Source organism: Balaenoptera musculus, chromosome X, assembly GCF_009873245.2.
Source record: "Balaenoptera musculus isolate JJ_BM4_2016_0621 chromosome X, mBalMus1.pri.v3, whole genome shotgun sequence".
In the NCBI taxonomy this organism is placed as follows: Eukaryota; Metazoa; Chordata; class Mammalia; order Artiodactyla; family Balaenopteridae; genus Balaenoptera; species Balaenoptera musculus.
Window position 1 is genome coordinate 84,020,208 of NC_045806.1, and position 12,470 is coordinate 84,032,677.

The following is a 12,470-nucleotide window of genomic DNA, read 5'->3' on the forward strand; positions in this document are numbered from 1 at the left end:
CAAACCCATGAGCCTCTGGCATCTCTGACCATCCTACTTTTTGGCTATTCTTCTTAGAGATTGTCTGCAGAAGTTGCATAGGAAGAAATTTTTGCCCCTGCCAGAAGGTGGTAATTTTACCAAATAACTCAAATTCAGGGAGGGAAAACAATGGTTAAAACATTTGAGTGCGACTCCCCAGTTCAGCACCAAATCACATCAGGAACCAGATCAGGTGGTAAAATCTGCTGAGTGATAACACTTACTTGCTCTCAAGGCACTCTGAGAGCTATAGAGAGATAGCATTGCAAAAAAGTGCCATATGCCAGTAGAAGTACAGGATAAAGAATGTTCCATCACCTTCTTTTCTGGGAAGCCATGAGAAGAGCTACAGTATGGGGGACAAGCTGAGACATATTAATTCAAAGGCACTGCAGATGATAAATGTAATTCAGTCACCTGGCAACCAGGAAATTCAGCTCAGCCAGTTCATCAACCCACTGACCTGGTTTTAGGCTTGTCGAGAGTGATACCAGGATTGATAATAATCCAGAAAGAAAAGATTCCTGCCATTCCATCATATCTCCACCCTGACCGAGCTCACAGATGTGTTTGGTTGGGGCAATCAAAATGCAATCAGTCAGTGATTGTCTTTCAACCACTATGCCTTAGGATAAAATGAAAAACATTTATTATATGAATCCAAGTTTGAGAAAATGCTAGAAAACGTTAATTTTTGAATCATTGCTATTGTTTGAGGTAGCAATATTCAACCCAAGTAAACTGGTGACACCACCTATGTGGCTAGCCTAGAGTTGATTGGGGATACAATTAAGTACCATTATGGAAAGCTCAGTAGTACTGGGATATCATAAGGTAGAGCCAGAGATGTAAACAAGGCCTGAATTCCCTTTGTAACTAAACTTTTATGATTCAACCAAATTGAAAAGAACAAACCCGAGGGTTGGTTCAAGGTTTAGCCACTGCTAGAATAATGGAAAAAATGAAGATACATAGATAAGAATCGAATATTGAGAAACAAAATGTAAAAGTGTTGCCAAAACAGAAGAGCAAAAAATTGTGTGCGTGTGTGTGTGTGTGTGTGTGTGTGTGTGTGCGTAGTCCCCATCTTAAACATAGGAGAGTCTTGGGATAATGCCACACATTTGCTTTAGAATCTCATTATTACAAGTCTACAGTATCTATACACAATACATCCCTTTTGTAAGAAACACTCCCTCAGAAAAATTAGCTGCAGTCCACTGGTACTATTTTCCTAGAGACATGTGACAAAAAACTAAAACAGATGTTGTTCTAGCCAGGCACAAAGTGAGAATCAATTATGACTATTTTTTTTCCTGGAGTCATTTCATTTTAGAGAGCATCTAACTAAAACCCTTTCTGATACAAATGAAAAAGCATTTCTTTGAGACACAAGACTAGTAAATGATACATATCAGTCTGTATCCTGTGACACGCTGCTAATCCTCTGAGAATCAAATAGCCTCTGTTTCAGTTATATAAATGTTTAATTTTTTCATCTTTAGTCTTAGTAAGGTCACCCAGAAAGTATATTATCTCTGCGGATGGCACCACTCACCAATGAGAGAAGGCAGCAGTGCACAATCGGTAGTGACATATATATTATAGACTTTGACACTTGGATCTGCTGGGGAGGGGATGGATTAAACAATTTAATAGAATCTACAGTGACTAACTTTTTCTCCATAGAAAACATTTTATTTTGTGGATCGTACATTTTTTTTTCCTTTGGATTCATTTACAAGACCAAAACAAAAGCATTTAATGATGTTTACAGTGAAATGAAACAGCTGAAGACCAGCACATAATCACCATATTTTGTTTTCTCATCTTTAAGTCTTTTAGCAGTGGGGCTTCCAGCTGAGCTTGCGTCTAGCTTCTCTCAAGACATAGCCAAGCATTCTGAACCTTCACTGAGCCTAAACACCAAGCTGAATTCATAGTTCTTAATTGAAAAAGACAGGCTGTTTGCCTAGCATGTTTGCATCAGTAAAACATTGAAAATGACATTTGTGCCCAAGTCCGTCTGAACATTCTGCCTTAGCTGAACTCTGCTAATGTTTTTATAGCCTGGTTTATGCTTGGCTCCTCTTGCTAAAGCATGTGTGGCTGAGTTCCCAAAAATAGACTCTTCTTCATACATGAGGATGCCGTTCCTGACATGTGCTTTGAGGCATTTTTGACATGCACAGAATGTTACATTAAGTCAGCCATGTTTTCTTACCCTGGTCTCTCCTATGACCAATGGCATGCATTGGGATGCAATGGCATGCTTCCCTGGTGGCGCAGTGGTTGAGAATCTGCCTGCCAATGCAGGGAACATGGGTTCAAGCCCTAGTCTGGGAAGATCCCACATGCCGCGGAGCAGCTGGGCCCGTGAGCCACAATTACTGAGCCTGTGCGTCTGGAGCCTGTGCTCCGCAAGAAGAGAGGCCGCGATAGTGAGAGGCCCGCGCACCGTGATGAAGAGTGGCCCCCGCTTGCCACAACTAGAGAAAGCCCTCACACAGAAACGAAGATCCAACACAGTCATAAATAAATAAATAACAAATACTTTAAAAAAAAAATCAATGGGATTTGGCATCACAGCCCCATAGACAAAATGGGAAGTTTTGTACTCTCTCCTCAGTAAAGAGTACGCAATCTGTGGTCAGAGAACAGGGTCTCTTTCTGGGTAAAGTTAACCAACTTGATATGGAAATAAAACTCACCCCTTTGGTGTCATAAGTGCTGTGTTCTCTGCAACTCAACTGATCAGTCCAATTCATGTACTAAAGCAAAAAGAGGCATTTATTCCTAGTGAGAAGGCATCTGCTAATTTCCTATGTGTGCAGTGCAGTTATGATTGATGAGTATGTATGCAATATGTATAGGTAGTTAGCTTTTTAAATGCCTGAACATTATATGATCATAGGGGATCCACTCAGGGAGGGTGAAGAAGAGTCTGGACAGGTGTCAGGACATCTCAAAACCCTGTAGGAAAATACACTCATTACAGTAAAGTAATGCAGTGAGCCTCCAAACATCCTGGGTTCTTTGGAATCTATGGTTGCAACTTACAGCCGATCAGCCCTTACCATGATCAGGCATCTGAGATCCCATGGAGGTCACACTGGTGTTCAGCACATCATTGACAGCAGTGTCACAATACAGGCTTCGCTGGACATCATGCTCACTGTCAGTCTGGTCGCTCTCCTCATGGCCGCTATCCTTCAGGCTGTTGCCCTCTAAGTCCTTGAAGGTGGAGCTGCTGGGTTAAAGAAAGAATGATAATTTATAACTGTGATAGATCTGATTTTTAAAAATCTTTCAGAGCCAGGATGATGTCAGCTCTGTGGTGAGGCCAACAGCAACTGGATTGTCCAACAGGGCAGGAGGAAGAGAAATTTCTGTTTAAAGATCACGGAACTTAACATTGTAGAGAGGTTCCCACTACTGGATGCTGATGCAGCTAATACTTTCATTCGCTTATCTTCAGTGCATCGCTACGGGTGAGGCGGAAGAAGCTACAACTCTGAAACAACCACCTGCAAAAAATATCATCATTTCAGAAGGTTTTTTTCTCTTCTTATACAATCAAATTAAAATAATAACAGCTAATGTTTACTGAGGGATTACTGTGCATGAGGCACTAAGTGCTTGACATGAGTTAACTATTTTAATAATCACAACTCTATAAGAGACAGGTGCTATTAATATTCACATTTACAGGTGAAAAAAAGAGAGGCACACGGAAGTTAAATAACTTGTCCAAGGTCACACAGCTGGTTAAAATGTTAGCAGATCTAAGACCAAACCCAGGCAGTCGAGCTGCAGAGCCTGGACCCTTAAACACTATGTATACTACCCCTCCAAAGATATCTACTAACCAACTGTGAAAATGAAAGTGGCAGAAATTGAGGTAATGCAATTCAAATAGAAAGGGTTATCAGGATCAGAGAACTCAGGTCAGTTTTAACTGAGAAAGGTTGAGGGACAGAGTCAAAGAAAAAGAGGAGAGGTAGGAGCTGAGAAGAAGAGAGCCTTCATGCATGGAAAGTAAGACAAAAGTGAGAACCAGAGAGTGAACTCTAAGGAAACTGTGAGTGTAGCTATGCTAAGAACATGGCAACTTGCAGCTCAAGACTTTGTGTGTAAATTTTTCTTGCACCTATTAAATCAATCCACCATTCAATGCACTAAGCATACTACCCAAAAACCCCACACCATTTCTCACGAACTAGAGAACAATACATTAGGTACATCCATAGAGGCCCCATCTGCTATTTCTAATACTTCGCATGTCCTGACAGGATCTGCAGGTGTGCTCCACCATGGACCATAAATTATGCATCTGAAATACCTAGTGAATGGGGAATCCATTCCCTAGTCAGTGAGGAAGCTGCAAAGGCATACTCAAGAAAATGTGTTGTTGTCTCAACAAGGGAGAGTGGCACGCTTGTGAATTAGGACAAGTCCCAACAGACCTACTCTACCTCTGAAAAGGGAGCCCTGTGGAGATGACACTGCAAACTCGCTTGATCTGCTCAACCTTGAACATCCACAGGCCTGGCTCTCTGAAGCTTTGATAAGAACATTCAGTACATACGATGAAGAGCTATGCCATGGACACAATGGCTACATTGTCATTCTCCACACTTGGTCAAAAGGAAATCACAGCAGATTTTTAACATATGACCAACCTAGATGTAGAATGCTTGCTGCCCTGAATATGAAAAGGAAAAGATCAAAAGGGCAGTAACTGGAAAGCCATAATTGTCAGAAAATGAAGGGCAGAAGGGGGTGAAGCATTGACCTGTTTGCTAATTATTTTCAGAAAGAATAACTGAGCATCAACTGTATTAAAACTAAAATCACTCAATAGGCCAACTCACTCAGCTCCTCCAAATTATGTCATGCAGCTACTCAGCCCTGTGGACCCACCAGGATGCAGTTCTATTCAAAAATCAATCATCTTATGAGTCTTTTATGGTCATTAAGACCAAATGGAAACACATGCTTTAAAGTGTGTCACCACCTCTAGTTTTATGGCACAGATTTGGAGGCTTCCTGTAAATACTAATCGCACAGCATGAACAGATTCAAAGTTTGTTTTTTAGAAAAAAACTCTGGTCCTGCCCACATGCACCCCTGCACCTCAGGAGAAAGGAAACCTGCCTGGATGGTATTACTGGTTCCTACATTTTTATAACAAATAATTTTTTGACCTGCATTTCTGCTATCTGAAGCATGTGAAAATTTCTTTAATCCACAATGCAAAATTGTTACCTTAAACCACAGAATTCAACCCTGAATTGACTGCATTTCAGCAGTTGCTAAAACTTGCTTGAGATATACGATGGTGAGGGGTGTAGAATAAGGACAATGCAATTAACCATTCCTTAGAGCAAGGTTCTCAACCTCGGCACCATTGATATTTTGGGCTGCATAATTCTTTGTTGTGGGTTGGGGAGCGGGGGGTGTCCTGTGCATTGTAGGATATTTAGCAGCATCCCTGGCCTCTACCCACTAGATGCCAGTAGTGCCCCTCCCAGAAGTTACAACCAAAGATGTCTCCAGACATTGCCAAATCACTCCCGGGTGAGAACCACTGCTCTAGGTTCTTTAAACTCTTTTCCTGTAGCATATTAGATTTCCTGATTGTAGTGGAAAGAGCACTGAACTTGGAGTCATTAGAACAAGTGATAACCCATAATCTGCCACTTCATCTATGGGAACCTGGGCCTGATAGCTAATGTCTTTGTGCCTAGACTTCCTTGTCTGTAAAATGCATTTGCTGGGAACTCCCTGGCGGTCCAGTGGTTAGGATTCCACACTTTCACTGCCAAGGGCCCAGGTTCAATCCCTTGTCGGGGAACTAAGTACATCATTGTTAATCAACTATACTCCTATTTAAAAAAATAAAAAAGAAAGAAAGAAAAAGAAAAAACCTAAAAAAATAAAATAATAAGATTCATTTGCTAAAACCTCTTTCAAGAGGCCATTTTGAGGACACAATGAGATAGTTCACATGAAGTACCAGGTATACACAAATGCTCAGTAAATGGTTATTGTTTAATATGATCATTACTCCCATATATGGTAATGCTTTCATTGAGTTACAATTAAATATTATGTCCATAGTTTTTTTATAGGATTGACATAGGAAATGTATATATAAAGAATGTTTCTATATTTCTATAAACTATAGTCAGACATTGTCCACTATGTTAATTTCTTCTAAAATTCAGGGACAGGAAAAAAATTCTCCTGTCAAATGTGTATCCTTCCTTTATTGAAAAATGAGAATGACACGCTCTGTATACTTACCTTTCTGTCTTGGCTTCTCAAAAGCTTCAAGGAAAATATAATGTTTAATTGCAGTGAGTTACATGCCAGGGATCTCTATTTAGCTTCTTGTAATTGGTTTTGGATCTGTCTTTTAAATTTTTGATCGTCGTTTTTATATGCATCTAAATATTATAAACCACCTTGGAGCTTTTGGTTTTTTAGGTAGAAAGAAGAGAAATAATAAGATAGTGAAGAATTGGCTACTAGGACTTAAGGGACTGGTAAGGTGAGAATAAGTCATATATTCTCTAAAGAAAAAGCAAGGAGTATTAACCCCCTCCCCCAAACCTTAGAATAGTTAACTTGTTTAAAGCTCAGTTTGCCCATCTGACAAACTAAGTACCACTTACTGTCTAAGTACCACTTTTTCTCTCTCATCCTGTAAGGACATTTAGTGGCTTAATGAATGGATTTCTGTAAGGCAGTTTAAGACAGTAAGCAAGATGCTGCAAATTGTAAAACAGCCTGGTAACTGGCCACTCACCCAAAACAAATAACAATTTATGCCAGGCCTAAAAAATGCTGATTCCACTTGCTTTATTACCTGTGTACTTCTTGGGAGATGAACGACTTGTAAACCAACTTTTGTGGGACAATAAATTAGGGTTCTTTTTGCAATGGTATTGCAAATACAAATGTTTCTATTACTTGCTCTGGTGGCCAAGAGAGGGACAAGTTTGTCTGAGAAAACTTAGAACAAGATTCTGCACACAATAATTACTCAGAAAATTCTTGGTGAATGAACGTTAATAACATTCTGACCCGTATTTACCCTTTAAAATATTAGAAATCTTTCCAAAAGACAGAAAAATCTGAAAGGAAACAGGTCTTATCTTCCTAGTAGGTCACACCATATACCCAGGAAATGCCTTCTGAGAATGAGAAAAGAGTGAAAGTCAAAAGAGAAGGGAAACTATATTTAAGAAACATAAGGAAGATCCCAGAGTGGTTCCTGGCCCACCTGTATCACAATCACCTTGGGAACGCATGAAAACTGGAGATTCTCCAGGGATGGAGCTAGAGACTCTGCATTTAACAAGCCTCCCAGGAGATTCTAATGCACATAAAAGGCCAGAAATTGCAGGTTTAAAGAAACATTTAATGCTAGTTTTCAATGGAAAAATGCTGAGGTGTTTTTTTCAACTTTTTTCCTCCATTCCTTCAATAAACATGTACCAGCATTTGTTATAGACAAGGCACCATACCAGGTGCTGCAAAACCCCAGGACAATTTGGGTGGAAAAGGAAAGCACTATGCATGGTTTAGGAGCCAATGTTCACTTTTTTCCCCACACTGCTTCAGTACCATGTTCATTTTCTGTTTTATTTTCTTTGAGCTATAGCCACATGCACTGCTTGATATTGCTCAAAAAGCACTGCAGAAGCGGGTATCAGACAGCAGCACAGAAAACTGGCACGAGGAAAGTGTTGCAGCAGGGGCAAAGTAGCACTGCTGGCTTTCCTTGCTCTGAGACGACAGCAAGGAAACAAACATAGCAGGAAGGAAATCCATCCAGAAAAAATCCTAACTGTCTTGGCTTGTTAATCTGGACTCTGACATAAATCTTGGGTATACCTGCAGGTTACAGGTGACGTTCTGAAAAAAAGAAAAAAAAAACTACAGAAATATATCGCTAGATTACTCAGTGCAGAAGATTATGGGCGAATGTGCCATATATCTTCCGTTACCCTTCCAGATCTACTCTTCACCCTTCTCAACCTTGATTTGTGCTAGGAGAAACCCCTTGCCCTCTGGCTTTCCTTTGGTTTACCTTAGGTAGACAGATTAGAGAGAGAAAAAGAAGTCTGAGTGTAAGACAGTTAACAGCTGCTGGAGAATGCCAAAAAGAAGGGTCCAAGAAGCATCCTTGGATGGGTAGAAAGTGAATAGAGGAAGAAAAGATGGATAGGAAAAGAAGTTCTCAAAGTTGGCCTGAAATTGGATTGGCATTTAAAGAAACAAGGACTTGATAATAAAATTAAAACTGATAATCAGATTCAGAATGTCCTGGCCAGGAGCTTTTTCCATGCATGTAAATGGATCCTCAAGAAACCACATACAGCGAAACGCCTTTCAAACATCACTGTGAGCTATTTGAACATGGTTTGTGTGGTTTTATCACCTAGTCACTACTCTCAACATTTTCCACACATTTTACATTTAAAATCGTTAGTCCCCCCCAAAAAGCATAGCACACAAGATTCCCTGTGTCTTTCCAGGTATTGTGCTTTGTCTAAATTCAATTGATCCTATAAATTCCAAGGCCTTTGTGGTTTTCTAAAGCCGTCAGGGTTCCAAAAACAGAACCTGGCAAAAATGCCTGTGTCCCTGAGCTTTCAGATGTTTCCTCTTAATCAAGGTTGTCCCTGGTAAAAAGCCACTATCTTTGATTTCAGGCAACATCAGGAGATTTTTCCACTGAGATCCTATTGAGTCCAGGTTGTGCCTTTTGTGTGTCCATGTTTGCAAACAAAAACAAATAAAGTAATTAATCAAAATCAGAAGTTCGAGTGAGTCCCAAAGCTGCTGTGGAAATACATGTGTCCCGAAAGCTAAATGTTCGAACATAAGTTTTCATCTCATCAGTTTGCCTTGTGCATTGGATATTCAGGTCTGACCTAAGACGGTGAGGGTCCCCAGGAGTCTTAGCTTTCTGCCATGCTATGAAAATCCGGCTTATGCTATGAGTTTAACCTGGTCGTAGAATTCTCAGGTACCCAGAGCTAGCCCAAGGGATCAATGAGGATAAGGTAAGTCACTGTTTTTACCAGAAGTTTAAAAAAGGAGCTATGAAATAACAGTTCTGAAGCAGAAAGAAAGCAAATTTCTGCTGTGGTTACTCTAATAAGTACACAAAAAAGAGGGCTTTTTCCCTCCTAATAAATCAGTCGGATAATTTTGAATTCCTCCCCTTTTGTTTTTATTCTGTGGGCCAAGGAAATATTCAAAATGGATTCCTCCCAACCCCTCAAAAACTTCCAAACAATGCTATGACTGTTAATACTGGGCTATCCATTTTCAGATAATTAACGATCGACACTTAAGGTCACAAGCGATTCCAGACCGATACAGATAAACCTAGCATGTTTTCAGGGGTTACTGCAGCATCGTGAATTAAATTAGATCCGAATTAAAGTTGTTTGTACAACAAACTAGTTTATTCCTCAAATCCTACACCTCTGGTGATGTAAATTTATGGAATTAGAGCCAGCAAATAATAGAGTTTTCAGATCTCTACTGCAGCTCTAACATACCCTGCTTGCTTCTCTATTTCATTTCTATTATTTTAACAATCACACACAGAGTTCAATTTTAGCTGCAGAATAACCACTGGACCATTCAAGAGGATATTTGCATCAAACAGTAATAAAGGCATCATCTGAATGGTCAGTACCAATTTTTCTGCACAAGTTCTCTCCTTAGAGGACTCCCTGAACCCCTTGTCTTGCCTGCCTTGGGCACCTTGGTGCCCACCACACCAGATAGAAATCTTCCTTGGCAGTATGCAGCTCTGTATTCACATACACTGTGGCTCCATGGATAACTGAGTTATGACCAACCATTCACACAAATCTCAACTTTGAACGCTTCATTTGAAATACTTCTATTTCAAGATTTATTGAATTAGGCAAATATCTTTTCTTTCCCTCTCTCATCTATAAAGTTTTTTAAAGATAAGGAATTAGTTTATCTGTCATTAAAATAGCCTTAAAATGATTTCAAAGTTGTCAAAATAACAGCCATGCTGAAATTCTCTAGAAGTTCCACAGGAGAAAATTTTAATATTAGATTTCTTAATCATCACATGAAACTGTATTTTAATATGACCCCAATTTTATTTTGTCAATTATTTCTGTATACAGTTATGTAAAGAAACATGATAAAATGCCAACAGTGATTCTGGGTGTCGGAATTACCAGTGATTTTTACTTAGTTTTTTTTAACGCTTTTCTGAATTTTCCTAATTTTCTACAATAAACAGATAGGCATTTTCATTTCAAAATCTGAAAACGGCACCATTAAAAATATTTAATCTTTTTACTTTTTATATTCAGTCAAGCTTAGTTGTAGAAATAGGCAAGCAAACCAACATACCTTTTGATTAAATGGGCTCGGCTGTTCACGTAGTTGGAGTCAAAAGAATAGTTTTCAGTCTGCAGTGGGGGAAAAAAAAAGATTAAAAAGGTTACAGAGATGATTCATGAAAAGAGCTAAACTCTCCTACTTAGGAGGAATTTTTCTACTGGGCAAGAGGTAATGAATGAATCAGAAACCAAGGCCATAGTGGTGCAACAGCCTGAAGAATGCCTGCCACCTCCTTGGGGCCCTGGGGGCTCTGTGGAGGCAGCTCTCCCAGGCAGATGAAGATGAACTTGACACAAACATCCCCTAGAATATGCCTGGCTACCGACCATGCAACCACTTAGGGAGGATACAGCATGACCCAAAATCTTTACAGAAACTAATTGCTTCCCATTCCCCAGTGGACACAATTCTGTGCCCATCAAATTGACTGGAAGTTCAAAGGTATTTTTATTAGTAGTAGATAATTAACATGTTAAAATATGTATTCCATAGATATGGAAATGCAAGCAAGGTAATCACTGTGGATTTAAACTGCACTTCCCTTTGTTTTAAGACATTTTGCTCAGCACTGGTTATACAGGAAGGCCTTCGTTTTATCACAGACATAAAGGCAAACAAGTATTATGCCTAAAACAGGATGAAGGGCAGTCCACAGGGGGTGCCAAAGCCTTTCATGTGAAACATGAAGTTTGCAAGCAAACCTATCATAGCAAGTTCCTATCATTAAAACACCACTGTCTAATCTGGTTACAGCAGACTGCCTGAGCAATGGTTTTACAAAAGCAAATGCAGAATACCTGCCAGATGAAAGAGATGGGATAACAGCTGATGAGCATCCAGAGGTTGGGGGTGGATTGAAGGGGGGGCAGCCTTAGAAGGGGGAACACAGGGAAAAGTCAACACTGAAGTAACTGAAAGTCCAGTAAAGTGGATCTTACCTCCAACACTAAAGTACTACTCTCCTTGAACCATTGTATAAACTGAAAAATGCCCAAACACATCTCCTCCGCTCTCCTGCCAGTCTACCAGAAATTCTCACCATTCTTACCATTCCTTAGGGCCTTCTGAAATCACTTCAACTGAAAGTGCCTGGGAAAGGAAACACAATAGCTGTCGAGCTAACAAAATAGTACATTCCTTTCCGATGACTACGTGTCTCACATTAGCTGCGCTAGGCTCTTAGATGCAGCTTTACGTTTCAAGGAGCTCAGAATTTGGTAGAGGGGAAAACAGGACAGGTGATAGCAGATCTAACTACCACATGAGCACCAAACAGCCAATAGTCAGGATAGGGACCCTAAGTATCTAGAGTAAGTGGGGATAGGGGTGGCGAGTAGGTGAGAGAAAGAAGGAAGAACGTATGGAGAAGAAAACTAAATCCCATCACTGCCCTGTACTTACTCAGGCATGCCCGTGCCCTCCACATGCCCCTTATTTGAAGATAAGCTGTATAATATCCACCCACACTGCTTTTATCTAGAGGATAAAATCCCCTTTAATGAAAACCACAGTAAGTTTTTGTGATGTTGGAAGGAATGGATTGGGAGAGTGAAAATCAAAAGGGTCAGTTCATTTCTAATTTGTTCGTAAGAAAACGGAGGCTGAAATTGTTGCAAACATAATTACAGAAGGAGGAAGCAGACTTGAAGGTGCATGGGGAATACAATGCTGGAAGAGGTTGTCCATCAGTCAGTCAACCAACAAGCACTTCTTGAACTGATTTTTATACCAACATAAAATGCAAAAATGGTGTTAGGTAAATGTGCTCTTCTATGATATTCAGTACAATATATAATTTAGTAAATGGAAATCTCCTAACCGCCCCCCAAAAAGCATTCTATCCAAATAAAACAGGGAATTGATTAAGCACTCGGGAGTTTAATTATTAGTTTGTACAACCTGGGACAAATTACTTAATTTCTACGTGTCTCATTTTCCTCCTCTATAAAATAGGCATAATAGAACACAAATCCAAAGGGGAATTTCAAGTGCATTTATCATGACTCATGGTGGGAATGATGGAAACCCTTATC

The 12,470-nt window shown here is 39.8% G+C and overlaps 1 protein-coding gene across 2 annotated transcripts in view; it reads right to left on the reverse strand.

Moving 5' to 3' along the window:
* Positions 1-12,470, reverse strand: part of PCDH19 (protocadherin 19) — a 103,193-nt gene that overhangs the window by 38,344 nt on the left and 52,379 nt on the right. The window contains exons 3-4 of one of the 2 annotated variants that reach the window (XM_036839977.1): positions 10,447-10,505; positions 3,099-3,268 (exon numbers count right to left, since the gene is read on the reverse strand). In XM_036839977.1, the coding sequence (XP_036695872.1) occupies positions 3,099-3,268; positions 10,447-10,505 (229 nt within the window). Of the gene's footprint in view, positions 1-3,098; positions 3,272-10,446; positions 10,506-12,470 lie in introns of both variants that reach the window. The other variant, XM_036839976.1, reaches the window with a different exon arrangement.